This window comes from Nematolebias whitei, chromosome 2 (assembly GCF_014905685.2).
Source record: "Nematolebias whitei isolate Nwh7 chromosome 2, NemWhi1, whole genome shotgun sequence".
In the NCBI taxonomy this organism is placed as follows: domain Eukaryota; kingdom Metazoa; phylum Chordata; class Actinopteri; order Cyprinodontiformes; family Rivulidae; genus Nematolebias; species Nematolebias whitei.
Window position 1 is genome coordinate 4,191,893 of NC_056499.1, and position 25,220 is coordinate 4,217,112.

Here is a 25,220-nt window from a genome sequence, read left to right on the forward strand (position 1 = left end):
TGGATGGATGGATGGATGGATGGATGGATGGATGGATGGATGGATGGTGCCACGCTCCCCAGGTGAAATGTAAGCTGTTTTGACCATTAAATAAATGCATAATAAATGCATAATAAACGCACAATAAATGCATAATAAACTCATAAAAATCACATAATAAACACACAATAAATGCATAATAAACTCATAATAAATGCACAATAAACTCATAATAGACTCATAATAAATGCATAATAAATGCATAATAAATGCATAATAAATGCGACAGGTCAGCTGTGATGCATAATAAGTGCGACTTACATGCCGAAGCGGCTCATATATGTTTTTTCCTCTTCATGATGCTTTTTTTTTTTTTTTTAACTGATGCGACTTATATGCTGTAAAATATGGTACTATGAAAAGACAGCGAACAATACAAGCCTGAGGAATATCCTGTATCTTGCTCTGCAAAGAGCAGCAGCTTGATGGAGGCTCGGAACAGTGGCGACGCTCAGGACTGACAACATGTCTGCCGTACCTGTCAGATTTCAGCACAATAAATGTAACATCATCAGTCAGTAAGTGTTCCTTAAACCATTGCTTGAAGTGGATCCACATGTATCGTTCAATATTTTTACTTTATTACACATGTGTAACTGTTCAAAACTCTGTTTTGTATCTAAGTGGTCTCTGGAGTTCAGAAAGAAATGAAAATAGTACAAGATTTATGAGAATAATCCACAATTATGTATAATATAATGACTGCAGCTGAGTTTATCATGGAAACTGTAGGACTCAGGTTTTTTAGAGTTAAACATTTGAGCCAAAACTCAGGGTAAGACGGTGTCTGCTGCTTCATTTAACCCATTTTAATTCAACAGTTCAGTACTTGAGATGCTTCAGGCAGCAGCTCCCTGTGACCGTCAACAGGAACAAGTGGGTAAAATAAATAGATGGATGGGTGAACAGCTACACTTTCAAGAGAGGCAGCCTTGCGTATACAGTGGTGCCCTTTCTTAAAGTTACCTCAGAAGAATTTGGTGTGAATGTTCCTGTATGCTCGTCAGGTCCGACTGCAGATCCTGCAACACCAAAACAGCGCGTGAGCTGACAGACCACCAATCGTTACAAGAGATTCGTCAGGACTCACTAGAAGCTGTGATGATTAGTTTAATTATATCCTGCAACTTTAAACGTCTGAACATCAAACATACCTTTATCATTATGTGACTTTCTAAATGAGCGTTCTTCATTTTCTCCATCCAAACGTCTTTCTGAAGTTCAACATTTAAAAGTGACATTAAAAACACGAAACGACCTCCGAACTTATGATCTTGCACAAAAAGACAGACCTGGATTGTTTCTCTCTCTCTCATCATCAGGGCGAGCAGGGTGTCCTCACGTTCAGCCTGTGATAATGCACATGAACGTATTTTTAGATCAAAATACAAAGTTTAACTTGGAGACACCCACACTCGTACCCTCAGCTCAGAGTTGACCCTCCTCAGTTTGATGAGATTGTCTTCAGCACAGGAGCTTTCAAAGGACAGTTTTTGGTTCTGTGCAACAAAAGGCAACATTTCCATCGTGTAAAGCTACTTCTGTCATTTGTTCAAAAGTGAAATGTGATTTTATCACTGAGATGTGCATCACCTCGTCTTCAAGTTGTCTAATGTGAACCTGTAGACGTTCAACCTCACTGGCCTGAAAAATACAAGAGTCACATGAAGATGCCCAAACAAAATCAGTGGAGTTTAATTATTTCAGTGTTTCGTTTTTGAGCTGAGCATGTGAGGAACATGTGAGGAACATGTGATGAACATGTGATGCACTGTACCAGCTTTATGGAGCTCCCCTGAGTGTGACTGACTCTTTCCTGAGATTCTTTTAACATTTGATGAGTCTCCTCCAGTTCTTCTGTCAGGGATCGGACTCTGATGGCCAAATGGTGAAAACTGCACCCCCCCCGTACGCACACACACACACACACACACACACACACACACACACACACACACACAAACACACACGCACACAGCTCATTACAAAGCGCACACATCTCCAGCTCATATCCAAGTGTCAAAAAAGCATTAAAATGTTTGAGACATTTATGTTTTTGGAATCCCACTTTACTCATGACACTGTAGTTTAGTCAAATGTATTGTAGAAAATCAAACATTTCCCCCGTTGAACTATTTAGACTTTAAAGACTACTAAGTGTGTAGATCTTACTTTAGTGGTAAATTGCTATTAAAAAAAAGAAAAAGAAAAAAGAAAAGAAAAGCCATACAGGTGGATGTGACGTATTTGCAACAGGAACAGGTAAATTCTAAAAAACAAAAAAAAAAAACAGGTGATCACTCACACCTGCTCATCATCCATTGATCGAAAACACCTGACTCTAATTCCACCTTCAAATTAATGATAATCCCAGAGGTTCACATACTTTCACCACTCACAGATATGTAATATTGGATCATTGTCCTCAATAAATAAATGACAGGTATAATATTTTTGTCTCATTTGTTTAACCTCCTAGGACCTGACATCCACATATGCAAGAGTCCGGGTCTTAGGAGGTTAACTGGGTTCTCTTTATCCACTTTTAGGACTTGTGTGAAAACCTGATGATGTTTTAGGTCATATTTATGCAGAAATATAGAAAATTGTAAAGGCTTCACAAACTTTCAAGCACCCTTATAGCTATAATTATTCTTTTGTCTCACCCTTTGTTTGTATTTCAGTTGATCTCCATTTTTTTGCTTGTTTTTCTATTATTTGTACTTCATTAGTTTCACCTTTTGTTTCTGATTAGTTCTCAGTGTATGAACGTGTTTGCTTCGTGTTTGTCTATGTTTACGTTTGTTGTGCTATGAAGTTTATTTATTTATTTATTGTTGAACAGATTTTTAAGATGTTCTTCATTCGGAATGTCTATAAAAATCTAAATTTTCAAACTTACATATTTTCTTACTAGTTTGTGACCATTTAAACCAGTGACTCTGTAGTTTTCCTCTCTGAGCTCTGGGCACAGGTTGGTAAAACAATGGAATCAAATAAAGAACGTTCTATTTTAAGAGCAGCCAAGCTGTTGGGTTTTACTCTCCTTGCACCTTTTTATGTTTAGATGAGTTTTGGTACGCTTTTTTTTATATTGAATTTTGTGTCGTGAGTAAATTAAAATATGAAAATCAGAAGATATAGTTGCATTTTTTTTGTGAAATTGAAGAGCCAGACATGTTTGCTGTTTTTTCACCTGACCAGCTTTGTTCGCAGCTCTGTGACCTCAAGACTGAGCTGCAGGTTTACGTCCTCGCATTGGGCCAACATCCTCAACAGACTGCCGTTCTGCTCGTTCAGCTTGTGATTAGCATGTTTCAGCTGAGCTGCAGCATCTGACAGGTCCTGGTCTTCACTGAAGACAGACAAACTGTTAACGGTGACAACGAACTGCTTGGAGATGATGGAGGAGTGACAACACGTACCAGAAACACGGTTGAACCTCTGAGAAAACGGTTTGGTCATCAGGAACTGATGAACCCAGCTCTAAAGGATCGTTAGATTTGGTTAGCTTTAAAATCAGATTAACTTATGCTAGAAGTCTCAATAATTAGAGAGATCCTACCATTTACTGGCATCTCTGAGGAGTCTGGCCAAGAAACATGGTTGACGTCCACATCTGAGCTGAAGTCAAGAGACAACTTAGTTATTTCCATCTGAACACTAGACTTCTTGCAGATCACATTTCTCTTTATCTCAATGCATAGACATGCACTCAAATAAAGCATTATTATCAGCAAAATAAGCAAAGGTCATGCTCTTTTTTAAATAATGTATTTAAATAAAAATCATAATCTGTTTTGTAAAAATGCAGCTCATTAATTCATTCAAATGTTTTTGCATGGAACAAAAAAAAAATATTTGAGCAGGAAGTTTTTAGACTCACCTGTTCTGAATGCACTGAGTGATCCATTCCCTCATGATGGAGTGGAAGTCATCTCTGCCCACATGTGGGTCTTGTTGGTTTGGATCAAGAAGTTGCTGCAGAGCAGTCACTCTGTCCTGATCTGCACGCTGAGCTGTCAGCGTCTGCAGGTACTGTACGATGGTGGAGGACAATACTTTTTCTAAGGACAAGAAGGAAGCAGAGAGAAAAAATGGTCAAATTTCACAAACACATTTTATGTTCTGGTGAAAATACGGACAATCAGATACCTGTGTTGCTGGTGTTACAGGCATTATACAAGAAATCAATGAGCTCATGTTCAGAGAATCCCTTTGTGATGTTACTGGCATGAATGTCCCCTGTTCCACAGCTTGTAGACTCCAGAGCGTCAAAACCTGAGATGCACAAACATAACTGTACATTCACATTAAGCTGACGACCTCACACACATGCTCAGAGGAAATGCTTGCTGTGCAGCACTTACCATCATGGCTGTCAGACATTGTGATTTTTTTGCTCAAGGTTTTGAAGAGGAAACGTCCTGATGGATTTTCAAACTCTTATATGGTCTGAAAATATACTTCAAATATTTGCATTTCCAAATCTAGACACTAAAATCCACAGAAAAATTAAAACTGTGTAATGAAATGAAATAAAATACTAACAAAGATTCACCTAAAAACGCGCTGTCAGACTCAAACAGTATACAAACCAACTTGTGAATAAATAAACAAAATATCCAGCTAATTATTTTAATTTTGTTACATTTTTCAAGAATGAGAGTGATTTTTTTTCTAAGTCCAAAAGACAAAGAGTTCAACTGACAGTAAATGAGCAAAAACATAACACATTTGAAAATTAAATTCTTACTTTTCGTCCAGACAAATCTTCTGCAAAGAAAAACAAATTATGCCAACTGTCAATGTAGAGCCTCTGTGTTTCTTTCTTTCTGTGCAATCTTTCACTGTGATGCTGCATGAGGTCTTAAGATGCTTGAATGCTTCTTCTACTGCTTCATGTCAAAAACAGCTGACATGTCCACCTCTCTTTGTAGTCTCCTCCTTCTGCCAAAAAAGTGCTTTGCAGATGATGCGTCATGCAATCATTAATTTAAATTAATTCAAATTTATGATTTTACATATTAAATGTAGTGATTAAAAAAAAATAACATAAATTTAAATAGTGCATAGACAACATATTTCTGTGTTGCATTGAAATTTCTGAGTTTATTTTGTGTACGATTTGCTTAAAAATGTTCTGATTATTTTCCATACAAAATAATAAATTGTACAATTTTTCCGAAAACATTTAGTTCATATTTGGTAAAGTGTTTCGTATATTTGTGTTTATCCGCTTCTAATAGGAACCCTTTTTGATTGTGTATCATTTCGCCGGACTTAAATCTAGTTACACAGTCGGTGCGCTTGTTTCTTGTCGGAAGCTTTAAGTAGCTATTAGCAGTCGACGGAGAAGCTATTTTGTACTAAATAAATTTATACATTACTTTATAAGGTTTTATCCTTAAAACTCAAGATGTCTCGGGGCTCCATAGAGATCCCTTTACGGGACACAGATGAGGTAAAAGATGAGAAGTTTATTTGTTTTTGGTGCAGATGTTTGTTGGTACACCGCGCTGTGTCGTTAGCTCTTATGCTAACTCTCGGTGCTCGTAGAGACAATTTATTGCGGCGTCGTCACTTTAGTTAAGGCTATTTGCAAATCATCCTGCCTTTTAAACGATCATTACGTCTTATGAAAATAATATAGGAGTCCGGAAGTTAACAAAAGTTTACCTGAAAGCCCAGACTTTAGTGCACAGCTCACCTCTGTTGCACATTTTTACAGAGGACTGTTTCAGTTTGATATACTTGAATATGAAACTTAACTTTGCAGCAGTGTCACATACAGTTTCATCTTACCTCAAATTCTTTACAATATTTTATTATAAACGCATGGAAAACGTAGAAGAGTCACTTTAATTTGAGCAAAGGCACAAGTGTGATCAATTGAGCTATAACATCAGTGAAACCTAAAAATCTAATACGATGTTTGTGTCAGTGTAAAGTACCCTAAACCATCCCTAGGATGAATTATCAGTTTTTCTCTAATGAATCAACTGTAATCTGTTCGTGCCTTTAGTTTTACTGGTGTTTCCCTGATGTTAGTGCAGATAAACACAGAAAAACACTAATTAAGACTGTGGCACGTTGATTGTTTCAGCTCTGTAATATAGCATTTATGTTGCTTAATAAGCCGACACCGTTAAACGATTTGTTGCCTTATATAATAAGTTGTTTTATTTATTGTTTTATTCTGAATCGAACAAATAAGTTCCCTTAATAAGTTAATCATTGCCGATATTTTATTGTGATTTTAGTAGGTAACATTTTCTGCTCAACTCTGACTGTGGTATAAATAGTGCAGTTAAATCTAAAGCTTGTCAAATTTCTGTCGTCAACGTCTAACTCTCCTGAACGATAATACATTAAAGTTTGAGCTTTAAGTACCAAGACCTGAATAAACTGTTCTGTGCAGGTTATTGAGCTCGACTTTGACCAGCTGCCGGAGGGGGATGAGGTCATCAGTATCTTGAAGCAGGAACACACACAGCTGCACATCTGGATTGCTTTGGCGGTGAGTCAGCTTGTTAATCTGCAAGCACACTTGTCTCTCTTTTTTTTTTTTTAATGAACATTTTTCCTGAAAATTCTTTTTTAAAATCTCAAGCTATAATCTTTATTTTTGTTTTGTTCAGCCATTTAACAGAGAGGCACATGATTAAAGTGAAAAAGGGCCTGACACATTCTAGATTATACACACTCTAGTATATGAGTGAAATTAATGTCAGTTTTCATCCTGTCTTTTTCAGTTGGAGTACTACAAACAAGGCAAAACGGAGGACTTTGTCAAACTCTTAGAAGCAGCCCGTATTGATGGAAACCTTGACTACAGAGACCACGAGAAGGACCAGATGACCTGTCTGGATACGCTGGCGGCTTACTATGTTCAGCAAGCGCGTAAGGAGAAAAACAAAGATGCCAAGAAAGAGCTCATCACACAGGCCACTCTGCTCTATACTATGGCAGACAAAATCATCATGTACGACCAGGTTGGTAGAATTTATGAGAGAGTAGTTGTGGATCTGTTATGTTTTTTTCCTTTCATGTAGAAATAACATGCATTTAAATATAATGTTCTGTTGTCTCAATCAGAACCATTTGTTGGGACGAGCGTGTTTCTGCTTGCTGGAAGGAGACAAAATGGAACAAGCTGATGCTCAGTTTCACTTTGTACTCAACCAGTCTACTAATAACATCCCTGCTTTGCTTGGTAAGTTGAGTTTAAAAAAATCCAACATTAATCAAGACCTCTGTGGTTATGTATTACGGTAATAACAATAGTGTTTTTTGACAGGTAAGGCCTGCATCTCCTTCAATAAAAAGGATTACAAAGGAGCACTGGCTTACTACAAAAAGGCTTTGCGAACAAACCCTGGCTGCCCAGGTAAACACGTCTCTTTAAATACACAACACAGAACTGCTGCTGCTATAGTAGCTTCTTTAGTGCAAGTCTGAATTAATATACATTAATTAAATATTGTGGAAAACATTTGTTTCAGCTACTATCATTTGTTTTTATTACTGTCCACTTAAAAAAACAATAGTTCCAAAAGTATCAGATCGTTTCCAGAACACATCTTCTTTAATCGGATACAATTTTACAATTGACTGAAAGAAAAAAAACATTTAGAGTAAAATGTTTGATCCATGACGCCTGCTCAGTTATCACTAAATGTTGTAAATGCAAAATATTTATCAGTAATTGGATCTTGATTCGTTTTCTGTATGATCCAACTCAGTGTTATTGTTTTTTTTTATTTATATAATTTGTTTTTAAAAGTTTTATATATATAAATATATATGTATATATATATATATATTAATATATATATATATATATATATATATATATATTATATATATTTTTTTAGAACAGATAAAGGCAGATGTCATAAATGGATCAAATTAAAATAGGTTTTGTTGAGGTCGTTTGTGCTGCCCTTGTTTAATTAATTGGAAATAATTGAGTCATGGGCACAACATTAGATGTGTTGTTGTTTTGAGGATTACAAGTCGGAACGTTTGTGAACAGCTGATATATTTGATTACTTACTAACTTTAGAAACATCTCACATTTTTTTTTAAACCTCTTTTCCCCCCACTCTGTTCTTCCTGGAAATAGCTATAACTCATCTAGAAACACAAAAATGCATGTAAAAAAACAGAAAAGGGCAGAGAATTTGGGTGGAGGAGAATGTTGTGCTTGTGAGGTTTTGGAGACGCAGAAAAAGGTCTGAACTGAAGTTCCACTGCTCGAACGGGAGGTCAGTTCACTGGGAAGTGTCCAAGGAAAGAAAACGATGACTCGATTTACATCAAGTTCTAGTTTAATCATTTTATTCAGCACAATCTGCTGGCTTCTGTAGATAAGTTTACTAAATGACATTTCATAATTTATGTGAATGTTTTTGCACAGCGCCCTAAAACGACCTTGTGACTTGGTGCTTTAAAGATAACTGAGTGAAATGATAATTTGCAGCTCTTCTTAAAGGTTAAAGTTTGACTCATCATTCAGTTGTTGCCAAATTTCGATACATATTTTGAATGAGAAGATGCACTCGAGTATCACACTTCCATCTACTGTTCCTTATAAGTGGCTCATACATGTGTACGTTTGATCTAATATGCTGGTTTTTTTTTACAACCCTGTGTAGCTGAGGTCAGGCTGGGGATGGGCCACTGTTTTGTAAAACTAAACAAACTGGAGAAGGCCCGTTTGGCTTTCGGTCGAGCGCTGGAGCTCAACTCAAAGTGTGTGGGAGCTCTTGTTGGTTTGGCAGTTCTAGAGCTCAACAACAAAGAAGCAGACTCCATCAAAAACGGAGTTCAGCTCCTGTCTCGGGCTTACACCATCGACCCCAGCAACCCCATGGTGCTCAACCACCTCGCCAACCACTTCTTCTTCAAAAAGGTAATCAGCAAGTGCCTTGTTGTCCTGACTCGTGTAAATGAACCGTTAACCTTCAACTGTTCTTTGTGGTCACTGTCAGGACTACAGTAAAGTGCAGCATCTTGCCCTGCATGCGTTCCACAACACAGAGGTTGAGGCCATGCAAGCTGAGAGCTGCTATCAGTTAGCACGCTCATTTCATGTACAGGTAAGGTCGAACCTGACGGTCCAGCCCCAGTGGTTGTTCAGAGTTCTTACAGGATGATTTTTGTTTCTTTAGGAGGACTACGACCAGGCATTTCAGTATTATTACCAGGCCACTCAGTTTGCCTCATCCACCTTTGTGCTGCCCTTCTTTGGTCTTGGACAGATGTATGTGTATCGTAGAGACAAAGAAAATGCAGCTCAATGCTTTGAAAAGGTTTTAAAGGCGTATCCCAACAACTATGAGACAATGAAAATCCTGGGGTCTCTCTATGCAGCATCTGATGATCAGGAAAAGAGAGACATAGCAAAGGTACTCCAGCCCAGTTTGTCATCTCATAACAACGGCACGGTATCGACTCGAGCAGTGTCGAATGTCACGAGCATTGTTCCATGTTTTTGTGTCTTAGGGCCACTTGAAGAAGATAACAGAGCAGTACCCAGATGATGTGGAGGCCTGGATTGAGCTGGCTCAGATCTTGGAGCAGACCGACATCCAAGGGGCACTTTCGGCTTACGGCACGGCCACTCGCATCTTGCAGGAGAAGGTCCAGGCTGACGTTCCCCCTGAGATCCTCAACAACTTGGGGGCTCTGCACTTCAGACTGGGGAACCTGGGGGAAGCAAAGGTATTAAACAACAGGCACTTCAGCTCATTTTAGCAGCGATTGACTTTGAAAACCAGCTGAAACGTTATTGAATGAACTTTATAAAAAATGTATTTTATGACATAGTGTTTATATTCATAAGTTATCGCACATTTTATATTTAACAAAGTGACTCAAGACTGTTTGAAGGTTGAAGCCATGCCTTTTCTCCACCAGAAATATTTTCTTGCGTCCCTGGAGCGAGCCAAAGCTGAAGGAGAGCATGACGAGCATTACTACAACGCTATTTCTGTCACCACCTCCTACAATCTGGCCCGTTTGTACGAAGCGATGTGTGAATTCCACGAAGCTGAAAAACTCTACAAAAACATCCTCAGAGAGCATCCCAACTATGTGGACTGTAAGCATTCAACATCGTGTGATTAAAAAGTGCATTGTTGACACAGCACAAGGCAATTTTATTGCTTTGTGGACCTGCAGGTTATTTGCGTCTTGGCGCGATGGCTCGAGACAAAGGAAACTTTTATGAAGCTTCGGACTGGTTCAAAGAAGCTCTGCAAATCAACCAGGTACAAGCCCAACAGCATCCTTCTATAACATCTGATGGGAAACCCTCAATCATGATGTAATGCTGTGCTGCGTGTGTGTGTCTGTGTGTATAGGATCACCCAGACGCCTGGTCACTGATTGGAAATCTCCATTTAGCCAAACAAGAGTGGGGACCAGGTCAAAAGAAGTTTGAGCGTATTCTGAAGCAGCCGTCCACGCAGAGCGACACGTACTCCATGCTGGCTCTGGGTAACGTGTGGCTACAGACCCTGCACCAGCCCACCAGAGACCGTGAAAAGGTGCTCACACATGTTAGGTTTTCACCTAACAAACAGAAGTGTGACCAGGGTTTGGTGACTGTTGGCGTTTTACGTTACAAATATTGTTGTGTTTGAACTAATGAGTTGTTGAAATAAGAGCATTTATAATATTACCAGTTCGTGATTTTGCTTCACGTTAACTTTTTCTTGCCAGACATTAGCTCTTTTGTGACAAATTGGATTTGAGTTTAGCGTTTTACATATTTCAACATAATTATGACCTAAAATGTAATTACATTTAGTTGATTATTAAAGTTTATAGTCGGACAAAAGAGAAAAATGTTATCCTTGACCATTTTTACGTAGTAAATGTGTCCAGTTTAACATCTGTAGGTTATCACTGTACAGTAGTCCCGCGGTTCGTTTATCGCGGACTCGCTCTATCGCGGTTTTTCAAAATAAGATTGCACATTTATTCAACCTTTATTTATTCCGATTAATCCCACTGAGCCTCAGGGACTCGTTTACAAGAGAGACCTGATTTTAACAAAGAATGAAGACAACAATAGACGATCAAAAAGGATGCGTACAAATTATTATTGTTTTTTTTTTAACAAGTTAAAATAAAATGGCAACCAAAAGGACAATCAAAAAGGAAAGTAGTGAAAAACCAGCTAGACTGTAAGGCAGGCGGTGTAGAAAACTAAAAACAGGAACATGTCTGCGTTGGTTTTTGCCAGGAACTTGACAGACGTGACACACGATGGATGAGCTGCACAATCGGCATGGAATTTTTATTTAAAATAAATGATTTATTTAGCACCTCTGTGCAGTCCACACTGCAGGATAAACTTCCTGCTGCAGCTGATCAGCTGTTCACTGTGCAGAGCTGAGAAGTGGGCGTGGCAAAGAGCAGAGGAGGCAGGAGCTGAAATCATGACATTCTGTCACTTTTAGAGGTTTGGAAACATAGTTTACAACATTGCAAGAGTGTGGGAAGGATTTAAAACACTTTTAAACTACTACTTACTACTTGTACTATTATTCCAACTTCGCGTTTTTTTTACTTACTTCAGGGTACGGATCCCCCACGATAAACGAGGGACTACTGTACATGAAATTACTTTGAAGATAACATGCATATCTACTCATTTATATCTAATATTGAACCTTTTTACCCAGTATATTTTTATACAGTGTAATATATTTGTCTCATTAAAAACGCTTTCTTCCTTTTGTCCCTGTTTTAAGACAAATAAATATCTGAAGATGTTTTTGGTGACATTTATACAAAAACAAATGAATCACCTGCTGAGTCAGACATTTTAGCCTCCATCTTTTTGTATCGGTGTAATAACGCAGCTTCTTTATCTTTTGAATGATAAACCATCACAGGAAATCCCGAGTTTACAGTATATTTCTTGTTTGTGTGTGCAGGGAAATGATACATTCTCAGATTATTCAAGTGTTTATGTCCTTACAGGAAAAGAGACATCAGGATCGAGCCCTGGCGATATACAAGCAAGTCCTGCGAAATGATGCCAAGAATCTTTATGCTGCTAATGGCATCGGTATTTCTGAGCTCTGTTTTCTTTGTATACATTATTGATATGATTAGCTTGTCCTTAACATAAAATTGTTTGTCCAGGGGCCGTGCTTGCTCATAAAGGTTATTTCCGAGAGGCGCGCGATGTGTTTGCGCAGGTGAGAGAAGCCACAGCCGACATCAGTGACGTCTGGCTTAATCTGGCTCACATCTACGTCGAGCAGAAACAGTACATCAGCGCCGTGCAGATGGTAAGGAGCCGACTGACGCTTAACGCTTGTGTGTACATTTGTAGAAAACCTGAGTTTTTCCTCTTCTGTCCTTCAGTATGAAAACTGCCTGAAGAAGTTTTACAAACACCAGAACACGGAGGTTCTGCTGTACCTTTCAAGAGCCCTCTTCAAATGTGGGAAGCTCCAAGAGTGCAAGCAGATGCTGCTGAAGGTAACACGGAGACAAACGGAGGCTTTTGTTTGACTGTAAAACTGAGGGGAGGATGACGTCTGTGATGTGCGCTTGTGAAGGCTCGACACGTGGCGCCGAGCGACACGGTGCTGATGTTCAACGTGGCCCTGGTTCTCCAGAGACTGGCCACTTTGGTGCTGAAAGACGAGAAGAGCAACTTGAAGGCTGTGCTCAGCGCTGTCAAAGAGCTTGAACTGGCTCACAGGTAGAGGCGATTTAGATCTTTATACCTGCTGCTCTTCTTCGACTAACCTGAGCTTCTCCTCCTCGCACAGATATTTCAGTTACCTCAGCAAAGCTGGAGACAAGATGAGGTTTGACCTCGCTCTTGCTGCGTCTGAAGCTAGGTGAGGCTGTTCTATTTGTGTCAAAGTGTAACGATGTTTTTAGTTTTTCTTTCTCTGGACAAACAACAGCTACTTAGACATTTTCAATATAATGAGACGTAGAAGATTCTGGACTTTGTTAAACTTCTGGATGGATTTTATTTCAACATTTCACTGTTGACCTTCATCAAGCAAACCGTTTTCAACCATTAGAATCAACTTAAAGTGCATGTGACGTCAAAGTTTTGTGATGCATATGAATGCATTATTGTAAAGATAATATTAATATGATGTTTCTTTAGATTGTTTTGGGTCACTAACAACAGAGAGAGTTGCTGAAGGGTCAGAAGAAGAAGGTCGGCTATGATCAGATGACGCTGGGCGCCGCTCCTTTTCTGTTTGAGCCCCTGGCCTAGTCGGGGTGGGGGTGGGGGGCTCAACCAGAAAATCCAGTCGGCTCAACGTGCAGGTGCAGCGACCAAAGGCAAAGCTAAAGGCTTCCTCTTTGTTGTCACGGCTGGTTGCACTTTGGCCGCTCAAAGTTCAGAAAGATGCCCTTTCTGTGACAAAATGGGTTTCTATTAAGTTTTCATCCTAAAATCATCAGTTTGTTTATTGTCGTGCCACCACGAAATTATGTTCACTGGGTCCCAGTTACATCCAACAATAAAATGTAAAAGAAAAACAGTGATAAGAGTTAAGATATGAACTAAGAAAAACATAAACGCTCTCAGTATTCACACAGTAGAGAACATTTTCATTCAACCTTTATTTAGACAGGTTAATCCCATTGAGCCTCCAGGACTCGTTTACAAGAGAGACCTGATAGAACAAAGAAAGATGACAACAATGGACAGTTCTAAAAAGGCATACAGATTATTATTTTTTTTACAAATAAGATGTCAAAAAAGTAACAAAAACAGCTAGATCATAAGGCGAATGTAGAAAACTAAAAACAGGAACATGTCTGCATTGGTCCCTGCCAGGACTCCCAACAGATTCTTAAAGCCACTTAGAGAGGTCAAGGTCCACCATATATCCAAATATATCCAAAAGGTCCAAAGTATATCTGGCAACAACAAAAATAATATTTTCGACCTGTGGGAGGATGAAAGAAATTTTCCTTCTGTACAGAATTTATCCAGACCCTTTTGGTTATGGTACCATATTTTCTGCCGTGCACGTCTCACCGCCCTATAAGTCATATCAGTCCAAATATGTCTAATAAAGTGGAAAAAAACATAAATATGTCGCTTCGCTGTTCTATTACGCGTCGCCGCTGACAATCCAGAAATGTGGGCCGGTGTTGTGCCAAAAATCAAATGGCAGCTGCAGGAGCGTGCACAGGAGGACTTAAACAAGAATTTAACTAAATTAACACTTAAAAACAATTGTTTGCTTGAAATGATAGAAAAGATGTTTCTCATTCTAACTGTTGCTTAATTAATTCACTTCAATGGTCAAATCAGCTGCATTTCAAAAGCCGATTCGCGGGAGCAAACAGAGGGACGACTCGCTGTGCATTGCTTCAAAACTGAACAAGCTATCCATCTAAAAACAATTATTTGTTTGCTCGACATTATAATAAAGGTGTCTCAGTTGAATTTTTACTTAATAAATGCACGTCAAGGGTCAAATCGGCTGCATTTCACCGGGACGGTGCAGAGAAATGAAGCTGATTTGACGGTTGATCCAGGCGAGCTGGACGAATGTGGCAGGTTATGGCAAGCTGATTGTGTCATTAATAACCACTTTTACCTATTACATGACAAGGGCATGCCATACTACCCGAGTGCCATCTAGCAGCTGAAAATGGTAGTGTTCGTTATGTTCAGTCACAATGAATGAAAACGGTCGTATCTCAGCAAAAAGTGGTTTATAAATATGTGATAAACATAAATAAGTTGCTTCGGTGTACAAGTCGCAGGGCATGTAAATTATGCTAAAAACTGATTTATAGGCCAGAAAATGTGGCATCTAAAAAAGAATCCCTAAAATTTGAAAATTGTTCAGTATAAAACTAAAATATATCTCTTTTGTTAGATTGATTTTTTTTTTTCAAGTTTAAGGTCATTCGTTCAATATTGTCATTCACATCACACGTGGTACATGAGGTGGAACGAAATTGTGTACACAGGGTCCCAGTTACATCCAAAAATAGCACAAAGTATAAAAAGAAACCATATACAAGGATCTAAAATGTATGCATAATAATATATGGTGTATTAAACAGCAGCCTGAACATGAGTCAGTAGTGAGCAGATGGTATAAATACTGCAGTATTTGTTGTAGAAGCAGTTGTACACAATCAAGGAGCAACACGTGAATATTAAAACACAGTTTTTCTTCTGTTTCTTGTTAAATACTCTGAATGATTTGTACATTTTATCTCTGCGACATCTGAACTTGGTCAAACATTTTTCAATTCAAGATCAATTTTAATTGTTTGGAAACCGTCACAGAAACGTTGCAAAAACAACAACTTCAGGTTTCTCTTCCGTTTCTTTGATTTTGTTCATCTTTCCATGCACTCGTTTTAGGAAACGAATGTGCAAAGCAACGTTTTCATTTTGAACATTATCGTCCAACTTGTCGTTTGTAGAGATCGATTGATCGTAGACGCTGTGATCAGTTTCTTCTGTGCGTGGATCTCTTGTGGAGCCGTTTCAGTAAAGTTTGTTTTGGGTTTGAACGGGAATCCAGGCAGTGCTCGGACCTGCTGAGTCAGGCTCAGTACCACGTGGCCCGAGCCAGAAAGCAGGATGAAGAGGAGAAGGAGCTTCGGGCCAAACAAGAGCAGGAGAGGGACCTGCTGCGCCAGCAGATGTTAAAGGAGCAGGTCTCTTTGAACTCACCTTCACAATTCAATTTAAAAATACTTTTATTAATTATATCAGATGACTAATTTTATTACATTTACATTGAGGTTTTCCATTCACATCCATTAATAGCTTTGTGTATTTTTAGGAAGAAAAGCAAAAACGAGAGGCGGAGGAGCAGAAGAAGCTTCTGGAGCAGAGAGCGTTGTTTGTGGAGAAGACAAAGAACCTGCTCACCTTCGTGGAAGGACCGAAAGAAGTTTCCAAAGACAAGAAGAAGGGAGGCGGCGGACGCGTGAGTGTTGCGCTGCACCTTCGTAAACATTTGAATTGTACTCGGTTCGTGGAGGATAACCCAGTTCTTCACCTCCAAGCGCAAGAAAGGAGGCGACATGGACGACTTCGTTAACGACGATTCTGACGAGGACCTTCCTCTGAAGAAGAGGAGGAGAAGGGACAGCGGCAGTGAGCAGGAGAATGGCGAGGAAGGAGAGAAGAAAAAGAAACGGAGGAGGTGAGCCTGCTAAATATATTTTATTTATTTCAGTTCGACGGCCGGGAAAACTGATCAGTTTGTTTCAGACCTGCGAAAGGAAGAGACGACAGTGATGACGAGGACGGAGAGTCTCGACCGAAGAAGCAGCGCAAACCCAAAGAAGGGCGCAAGAAGATCGAGAAGGTCTTCAAGTCTTTCTGCTGCTGTGGTTATAGTTTGTGTAGCTCCAAGATTCTTCAATTCTCTTTTTCATTTTAGTCCCAGCCTGAGCGCATGCCACCATCTTTAAAGGGAAAGATCAAGTCCAAGGCCATCATCTCCTCCTCAGAGTCCTCATCGGATGAGGACGGACTAAAAATAGCTGAAGACAGGTAAGAAGCTAGTGAAATTCTTTTTGCTAGAAGCACCAAGTACATAAATTATGGCCGTGTTTCAAGTGCGCTTTGTTCGAGTAGACAAGACCATGACTCGGGTTCTGAGGACGAGGGCGGACACAGGAAACGCATCGTGTCCGACAGCGACTCAGACGCTGGAAAGAAGAGCTCCGGCAGCGAAGCGGGAAGCCCTCGGCGCTCCGCGGGTTCGGACGACGAGTCGGGCAGCGACCGTCCTGTGAAGAGGCGAGCGCAGAGACAGTCCGACTCGGAGCAGTCCGACGGGAGCAAGAGGAGTCGGTCGGGATCGGACGAGTCGAGGGCGGCCTCTCCTGTCGCAGCGTCAGACCGAGGATCTGAAGCAGGATCAGACAACGAGGGCTCCCCCCGCCACTCCAACGCATCAGAACAGGCCTCCGAGGACGACAGTGATTAAAATCAAATTACTCCAGATCATTTACCGAGGTTCTCGTCTGTTTAGGTTAAAGCTACGGACATTCGTTTTTGAAACCTTCTTACAGGAACTTTTTATTTTGAAGATGAAGTTTGGAATTGAACAGCTGAGACACAAAAATGCTTCATGAAATTTCACTCGACAAATACTTGTCCAACTTTAAGGTTTTCTATTAAAATTTGTTTAACCCCAGTGTAAGAAAAATGGAAACCCACCCAAGACTCATGTAAATACTTCTTTTTTTAAACTACTGTCTAGATTTGGATTGTTTAATCATTTTAAATTGTACATTTGTGGGGCAATAAAAACAAGAATTGAACAGTCGAACTTTATTCAAAGTTGATCTGTAGTTGTACACGTTACAGTGAGACCCTAAAGAAAACGTGCAAGTGTACACATACAGTACAGTCTTTGCTAGTTGAAGATTAAAAAAAAAGACCCTTTAATAACTTTAAAAATATTGCAAACAACGTGATTTTAGTAGTGAACAACCGTAGCAGAGCTTTGGCTGTCTCAATGTCAAAAATCAAGACATTCAAGTATAGTCAGCCACTTTAGAGGTATATCCATAAGAGTCGATAAATTAAAAAAGGCCACACAGATTGATTCCACACACCACGAAACATTTCACACACTTAAAAACAGCTCCAATTCAACCAGCTAAATGTGAGTAACCGTGCAAGCGTATTGGCCACAAGCATCAACTAAATCGAAGCCAGATTTAAATTAGTTTAGCAAAAATTGCCTATTTTTCAAAAACCAAATCAGAAAACTTCAGTTAGCAATTTGAATACTTTACTTTCCACTATTGCAACAACTCATGATGTTAAGCAAAGTGCAGCTAAAACGTACAATTATATTTATATATAAAGAATGTTTAGGAAAGTTTGTCATTTATCCTTCTGTAAACAGTTCAAAGAAATTTCTACGCAGCACCTGGTAACTGACCAGGTAAAGTACGATGGGGTGAGGTTATAGGAAATTTCCCTGACGTCCTGTCTACTGTTTAACAGTCAAAATGACCGAAATGTTAATGTTGCAAGACGTAAAGAGGGTAGAAAATTAGAAATTAAAATGCAGTAAATGTTGAAACTTTAGATTTGGCAAAACATTTCATTGTAGAAGGTGTAACAACCGAGGCGAAAGGTAAAAAGCTTAAAAAATGAGGACAATGATGCACAAGTGATCACTCGTTGTATTGTGACAACAGATGGCTTCGGCCTCAGTAATCTTCGTCTTCAGACTCCTCTTCTTCAGCCGTCTCCAGCCAGGTCAGCCACTGGTTCACCTACAGCAAAAACAGGTTTAATTAATAACCAGTCACAAATCAAGTCTCTTAAAGTGGATTCACTTAACTAGATTTAATAGATTTAATATTAAAGCTGGAGGAAAAAAAAAAAAAAAGTCGTTACCTGAAACAATGCTTTGCCCTTCCCGTGATACTCGTCGTTGACATCTTCTTTCCATGACAGGAAAGATTCTTCCTCAATTATTTCCAAGTCATAAAGGTTGACAAAGTAGCGCAGCAACATGCCTGAACAGGAACACAGGAAACATGAACCCACCTGCATCTCGTCAAGGAATTAATCACAACTTTTAAACGGATATATTGCAAACTTGTGCAAAATGTGGAGGCCATCTTGAGATTTTTAAAAAAAGTACGAGTTATAAATTTACATCCAATTATTACGTTTAAATAAAATTCACTGCAGGGTTATGAGCCACTGTGCTAACAGTTACATGATTGCCCGTCTCTCACTGCGACTGAGCGCACACACACCTTTAGGGAAACCCTTGGTGTTGCAGTGCACCTGCAGAGCATACAGTGCACCGACTTGCAGGTTAACGTGATCGTGGAGGAACTTCTGCATTACTGGCTTGAAAGACAGCAGCAGCTGCTTTTCTTCATCCAGCTGCTCTTTACTGGGAGATGCGAACAGCTCCTCATCGTCGTCAGGGTTGATCTCATAGGCAATGTACTGCAGGAAGCTGGTATTTAAAAATCACAAAAACAGGAAAATAAATCACGTGTCCCATGACGTCTTCAAATCAAACCAAAGCTTTATCAAGAGATTGATTTTATCACCACAAGCGCAGACTACCTGGTCACAAGGATGTTGATGAAGCCTTTGTCAGTGTGGAGTTTTGGAGAGATGTTGTCTTTGATCCACTTATAGATGGACTGTGGGGAGGGATCAACTTTGATCTGCTTCAACAACTCCTTTTCCAGTTTCATCAGCGGAAACAAAAAGCCGAGACCCTTGCCCTCCAGAATCTCCAGCATCCTGTCCTTGTTCTGGTCAATCTCTGTTTAAGAATAATTAATCAGTCAAGAGGGAGTAAGGCACCTTTGTGAAAACAACATTACAAGTATGAACTAGTGCTCGGAACATACCAGGTAGCATCTTCTGCATGTTGACCTTGCTTTGTTGGAACAGGTCACTCAGCCACTCGCGGTCCTTCAGTTTGACCATCTGCTGCAGGCAAAGCAGGAACAGCGGGAAATGTGCCCCACTCTCCAGCTGATGAGCCAAATCATCAATGCTGGCCAGCTCAGCAACAATTGCTCGAGCAGCGAACTGTGCCAGGTAGGACTTCACCAGAGGGATTTCTTCCTCAATCTTCGGGCACTGATCCAAAACACCCAAAAAGGCCTAAAAGACAGAATGTGCACGTTAAGAGCCGCGTACCCGCTTGATATTTGAATAGTTAAAATATGCGTGCATTTGATTTGAGCACATTTTTCAAACGGCACTCACTGGGATAAGGTTTTCATGTGTGACGAGGCACTCTGTGCAGAGTGCGTGGATCAGTTTGCTTGCATCTTCTCTTTCATCATCCGAACAGTTGAGCGAGTGGACGATTATCTTGTTCAGCATTTCAGACAAAAAGTGTTTGGGAACTTTCATCTCTTTTGCAGCGTTCACTGCCTCATCGATGTTTTTGTTGTTCTGGTAGTCGGTCAACAAGGTCTCCTAAACAAGAAAAAAGGCAATGAAAACCCCCATAATATCTCCCCCCCCCCCACACTCTGTAGACGGGCAATATTAGACAGAAATGAACCACAACTGTGGTGAACTTACCATCATTTTGTGCAACTCCTCTTTTGTAGGAGGAGCCTTTTTGTTTGACTTTGCTGGCTTTTCCTGGATTGGAGGGGGGTTGGTTTTGAGGCCAAGCTACAAAGAAGAATTGAACACGTTCAACTTACATCCACCATCTCTGCTAAAAATTTAATGGGAAAAATAAATAAAAAGTACCTGTCCTATCGGGGAACCTGTTTGAGGAATCATCGTCATCTGTGGCAGCAACTTTGGCGCTTGGTTTTTATTTAAGAGGAAGGACTGTGCCGGCCTCAGACTGATCTAAAAACAGCAGAGATCCAGTTTATTTCAGAGGTACAAGGTAAGAAATCTACTCCATTGATGAACTAAAGCCACTCACTCCTGCTGAACAAAAACTTTTGAATTTAGAGCTGGTACCTCATCAGCATTGAGTTTCCCTTTCTTGCTGAACCTTGGAGCCATATCCTTCGACTGCACCAAATTATTCTGTTTATGGCTGAAAACAGGCGAATTCTGCCCCTTTAAAAATATTTTACAAACGTCATTATTGATAAAAACAGAAAAAATGACATTAATTGTATAGAAAATAAATAAATAAGGTATATTTACCTGGTTTGGCTTTATGAATGGTTTACCCCCTGCTTCAAACTGAGGCTGATGTGAAACATTTCCATTTCCAACATGGCCATTAAAAAGTTGGCTTGCACGATGTCGACCCATGGTAGGGGAATAATGGTCCTGAATTACTCCTGGACCAGTCCCAATGCCAATTCCTGTCAAAAGCAAGACCACATTGTTAAAAATTATATTCTGAAAACGCATTTAGGTCATGACTTTTTAAAAAAGGGTATAAAATAATAAAAACAACTAACAAACCTGGCAGTTGTCCAAACATGTCAGCCAGCCCACCAACAGGTTCCCTGTCAAACGGCATCCCCCTCGACATGAAGGCGTTACTCATGAAGAAGTCGTTTTTCATCACATCAGTTGAAGGCGGAATGAAAACACCCAAATCCTGAAAAAAAAATAAATTCCAGATTAGCTTTGGACAACCAGACAAGTACGACCATTACCGAGCCATGCTGGTTCTGTTGGTTTGCATTATAAAGATGGATACAAATAAACAAACCTTTACGGCATCCTGACGAACTTGGTTGATGGTCTTTGGCCCGTTGTCAACATAAGCTTTGCGAGGAACCCAATTGTTGTCTCGCAGTTCCACCATGTTCTGAAGCAGGAAGCGAATCCTTGCCGGTAAATCCTTGTTGTTCATTAAGGATCGCATTCGGCTAAAGTACTGATCCATCAAGGACTGCGGGAAGCGAAGATATTTTACATTTTTACAAAATGACTTCAAGAATAGACCACAGACTATGGCATTTGTTTTCATGTACCAACCTTAGCCTTTGCATGATCAAGTTTAGGTCCCACAGTTTTCATTATCTGACAGAGGCATTCCAAGTCCTCACCCATGTCCTCAAGTTGAACTCGCTTTTTCTTCTCCAAAAGCTGAAAACACAAATTTAAGTATTTACACAAGCAACAGAAAGAACTAGATGAGGTTTACGAATACATCAAAATGACGCACAAAGCCAACTAACAAAACTTACTGTTTTGATGCACTTGTGAAGAATTGATTCATGGATGAGATTGAGTTTGCCAAGTTCACCGATAAATTTGATGTTTCCCAGCATTTTGAACTTCGCAATAGAACGCTGCTCCTCCTCCTCAGAGGTGAGTGGGTTGTCATGTTTGTCAAAGACTAAAAAAAACAAAATGAAAAATGTTACACAACTGAAGGTTGTAATTAGAAACTGGTATAAGACACAGTTTACTCACCATCCACATTCTTGGCACGATTCTCAAATTCATCTTGAAGCTTGGAGATCAGAAGCCTTCTGAAAGTCTGGGAAAGAACAAACTGTTAAAAACACAGAAAGACAAAAAAAACACATGCAAGTTGACAAATGCATATTTTAATATTTGAGGAAAGCTTACTGTATTTTGCTTGGTTGCTGCTTGATTTTCTGATGGAGGCTCAAAGTTTGGTGCATCCTCTGCCAAGCGAAGACATAGTTGTGCGTAAAGCTGGCTGTACTTGGGTTCCTCAAGGGCTTTGTCTACAATCTAGAGAAGAAACCGAAGCAGAAAATTAAAATAAGCAATTTAACCCCAATAAAAAAAGATATGAAGGTTAGGATAGGTGAACACTCACCAGTAAGACTGTTCCCTTTAAGACAAGTTTCGATTCCGCACCCACATTGAGGAGTTCCAAGCAGAGTTTGTCAAACTTTTCGGGAGTCAACTTATTAAGTATGCTAAAAATAAAATCAAGACAAATTTTGCGTCATACGACAACGGACTGATTCAGTTTCACATTCAACACCATCAAACCAGTTACAGTAATTTGAGCGACTTGGTGATCACGAGTCGAAAACAAACTTACCCTCTCACTTTCCTGAAGGTCCCATCGTGTTGTCCTTTGTCACTGGAGGTGTTGGCATCTCGTCTAGTGCTTCGAGAAGGAATCCATCTCTGAACGCTAGAACCTGGGGTCTTCCCCAGGAACTCGCTGTAAAAACAAAAAACAACAGTCGGTGTCACCGAACAATCACAACAGTTATATTTCTTAACACAAATAGCTTTCATTTAATAAAAGCTGTTCTACATTAACTGCTTTAGATGCATAATCCCGCTGTTTCACGATTACTTGTTAAATGAAAACGGTGCATTACGTAGTTAATTTTATTAACATTACCTGTTGCAGACAGTCTTGGGATAGTGCTGAGGTGCACCCCCACCTCCTCCCCCCACACTGAAATAGATAAAATGAAAGAAATATAAGCTTCCATAGATTAAGCTGTGGGATTGTTTCGAGCTCAACATAATACCGATTAGTACCTGAAACGAGAAGGTCCCCCTGGTGCAACGACACTCTCCACTTTGGCGGCTTGACAAAAAATATCTGAAAAGAATTAAATTCCAAAAAGGGGCTGGAAAACACGACCTGGGAAAGGGACAGAATGTACAAAAACTTGAGACAACAGTAAAAGCACAAACAAACACCGTTTACCGTGTATATGCGATGTGCCCACGTTTTAAATTAAATTATTTTAAAGCAAAAATCAAAGCGCATGAACCTCGACACGTGTGTGAGGCAGCCAGGGAGCTAACATGCTAACTTAGCACGAAACTGGACTGCGTCTGATCACGGCTTCCTGGTTGCCATTAAATTCACTTACTGTAATCTGGCGTAATCGTAAACCGAACACGAAACCTCGCAGATTTCCCGTTTCGCCAAAACACACAGCTAAACAGCGATTACTTAATCTAGATAACCAGATTAGGTCATCTCGTTCTATACGCAGCAAAATAATACAGAGATTTCGATATAAAAACCGTCATAAGAAGAATTTCTGGGTAATTTACAGCCATTATAGCTTGAGTTATTAGGTATATTTAATTATATTTTGAAACCACGGCTCTGGGTCACTTTGTACCTTAGCATTCCAAAGGAGAACACAATATACCCATAGCTGTCTCCTAATACATGCCATTTGTCCGCCACAATACAGTTCATAATATTCGTTTCCTTATTATCTGTTCTTTAATGCGCTCAAATTCGCACTCGTACACGAAATATGTTCGTGACAAAGCCAAATTTCGAGGAAGTACCATCAGCTGGTGTTCTGAGGTCTTTGTTCAAACACCGGATGTCCAGACAGCGACATCTTGGGGGTTTTGTTCTCGAAGCTAATATAATAGCTAAAAAAAAAAAAAAGGGCTAGCACCCGCTTGTCGTTTTAATAAACTGGTAGAACATAATTTCACACGTTTCACAAGGTTGACAGCAGCAAACCAAGAAAGTCCAGCGGTACTTATCCGCTTTGTAATTTACATAACCTCGATGAACTTCCTATTTTCGACTGGTCGGTAAGCTAACAGTAGCTAGCTAGCAAAGAAGGAGGCAAAACCCGACACGTCTTACCTTAGTAAAGGGACGTCAGCACAATGGTTGTCTAGTCAACTAAGAAATAAAAAACAAAGTTGAATTGAAAATAAATACTAATAAGTTGCCAAAGCTCTAATCTCTATGTATTTTTTTTAAAATGCTCAGAAACACTGACGGTTAGCTATCTCTATGAAGAAGAGAAAGAGGACTGACTGTTCCCGTACGTCACGCGGACGCAGCTTTTGTATGGAGGTCGTGTGCAACGTCATCCGCCCGGGTGACGTCACCTGCGGAAAGTCACGAACGTTTCGCAACATCTTCGTGTTGCAATGCCGTCTCAGCAGGGAGGGATCGTCCTCGTTCATAGTTCTAGAAGTACTGGCCATATTACAAGAAATATGTTCAGTTTCTTAAGTAGCCTGTAAACAAAAACATAGACATGCCTGTTTAAAGCCACTATAGCTGTCAAAATACACATTTTTTTATTGCTTTGATTGTGTTTTTTTTTTGCATTTGTGTTTCTAAGTGGCTTTAAACATCTGTTAAGTTCCTGGGAAAAACCACTGCAGACATGTTCCCGTTTTTAGAATTCCGATACACCTCAGGGCTGTGTCCTCAGTCCACTCCTGTACTCACTATTTACACATGATTGTACCAACAAGAGGCAGCACGGTGGCACAACTGGTAGAGCTGCTGCCTCTCAGCGAGCAGGTCCTTGGTTCAAACCCCGGTCCAGGGGCCTTTCTGGGTGGAGTTTGCATGTTCTTTCCGTGCATGCGTGGGTTTTCTCCGGGTACTCCGGTTTCCTCCCACAGACCAAAAACATGCATGTTAGGCTGATTGGTAACTCTCAATTGTCCGTAGGTGTGAGTGAGAGAGTGAATGGTTGTTTGTCTCGTTTGTCTCTATGTGGCCCTGTGATGGACTTGCGATCCATCCAGGGTGTACCCCGCCCCTCGCACAGTGATTGCTGGACATGGGCACCGGCGACCCCCGTGACCCAAAATGGAATAAGCGGGTAAAGATAATGGATGGATGGATGGATGTACCGACAAGCACAGCTGTAACATCATCCTCAAGTATGCTGATGACACTACCATCCTGGGCCTCATCCCCAACAATGACGAGAATTCCTACAGAGGCTAGTTGAAATCACTGACCAGCTGG

The 25,220-nt window shown here is 40.0% G+C and overlaps 2 protein-coding genes across 2 annotated transcripts; one reads left to right on the forward strand and one right to left on the reverse strand.

The window, feature by feature from the left end:
• Positions 1-5,342: 5,342 nt before the first annotated feature.
• Positions 5,343-17,360, forward strand: ctr9 (CTR9 homolog, Paf1/RNA polymerase II complex component). The gene is made up of 23 exons (XM_037689568.1): positions 5,343-5,503; positions 6,461-6,559; positions 6,795-7,034; positions 7,138-7,255; positions 7,340-7,429; positions 8,700-8,956; positions 9,036-9,143; positions 9,216-9,452; positions 9,550-9,768; positions 9,964-10,147; positions 10,228-10,316; positions 10,410-10,595; positions 12,040-12,127; positions 12,205-12,353; positions 12,430-12,546; positions 12,627-12,772; positions 12,843-12,914; positions 15,597-15,732; positions 15,861-16,007; positions 16,087-16,226; positions 16,295-16,391; positions 16,467-16,579; positions 16,664-17,360. The coding sequence occupies exons 1-23, from the start codon at positions 5,459-5,461 to the stop codon at positions 17,016-17,018; spliced, it is 3,432 nt and encodes a 1,143-aa protein (XP_037545496.1). The 5' UTR covers positions 5,343-5,458; the 3' UTR covers positions 17,019-17,360.
• Positions 17,351-24,418, reverse strand: LOC119425241 (eukaryotic translation initiation factor 4 gamma 2). The gene is made up of 21 exons (XM_037692769.1): positions 24,229-24,418; positions 23,003-23,066; positions 22,860-22,916; positions 22,548-22,673; positions 22,317-22,419; positions 22,100-22,228; positions 21,941-22,007; positions 21,712-21,863; positions 21,500-21,610; positions 21,231-21,413; positions 20,978-21,116; positions 20,711-20,874; positions 20,519-20,620; positions 20,297-20,401; positions 20,120-20,215; positions 19,796-20,011; positions 19,432-19,690; positions 19,139-19,343; positions 18,817-19,025; positions 18,449-18,570; positions 17,351-18,324 (listed from the first exon to the last, which is right to left on the reverse strand). The coding sequence occupies exons 1-21, from the start codon at positions 24,416-24,418 to the stop codon at positions 18,259-18,261; spliced, it is 2,865 nt and encodes a 954-aa protein (XP_037548697.1). The 3' UTR covers positions 17,351-18,258.
• Between the last annotated feature and the right edge of the window lie 802 nt (positions 24,419-25,220).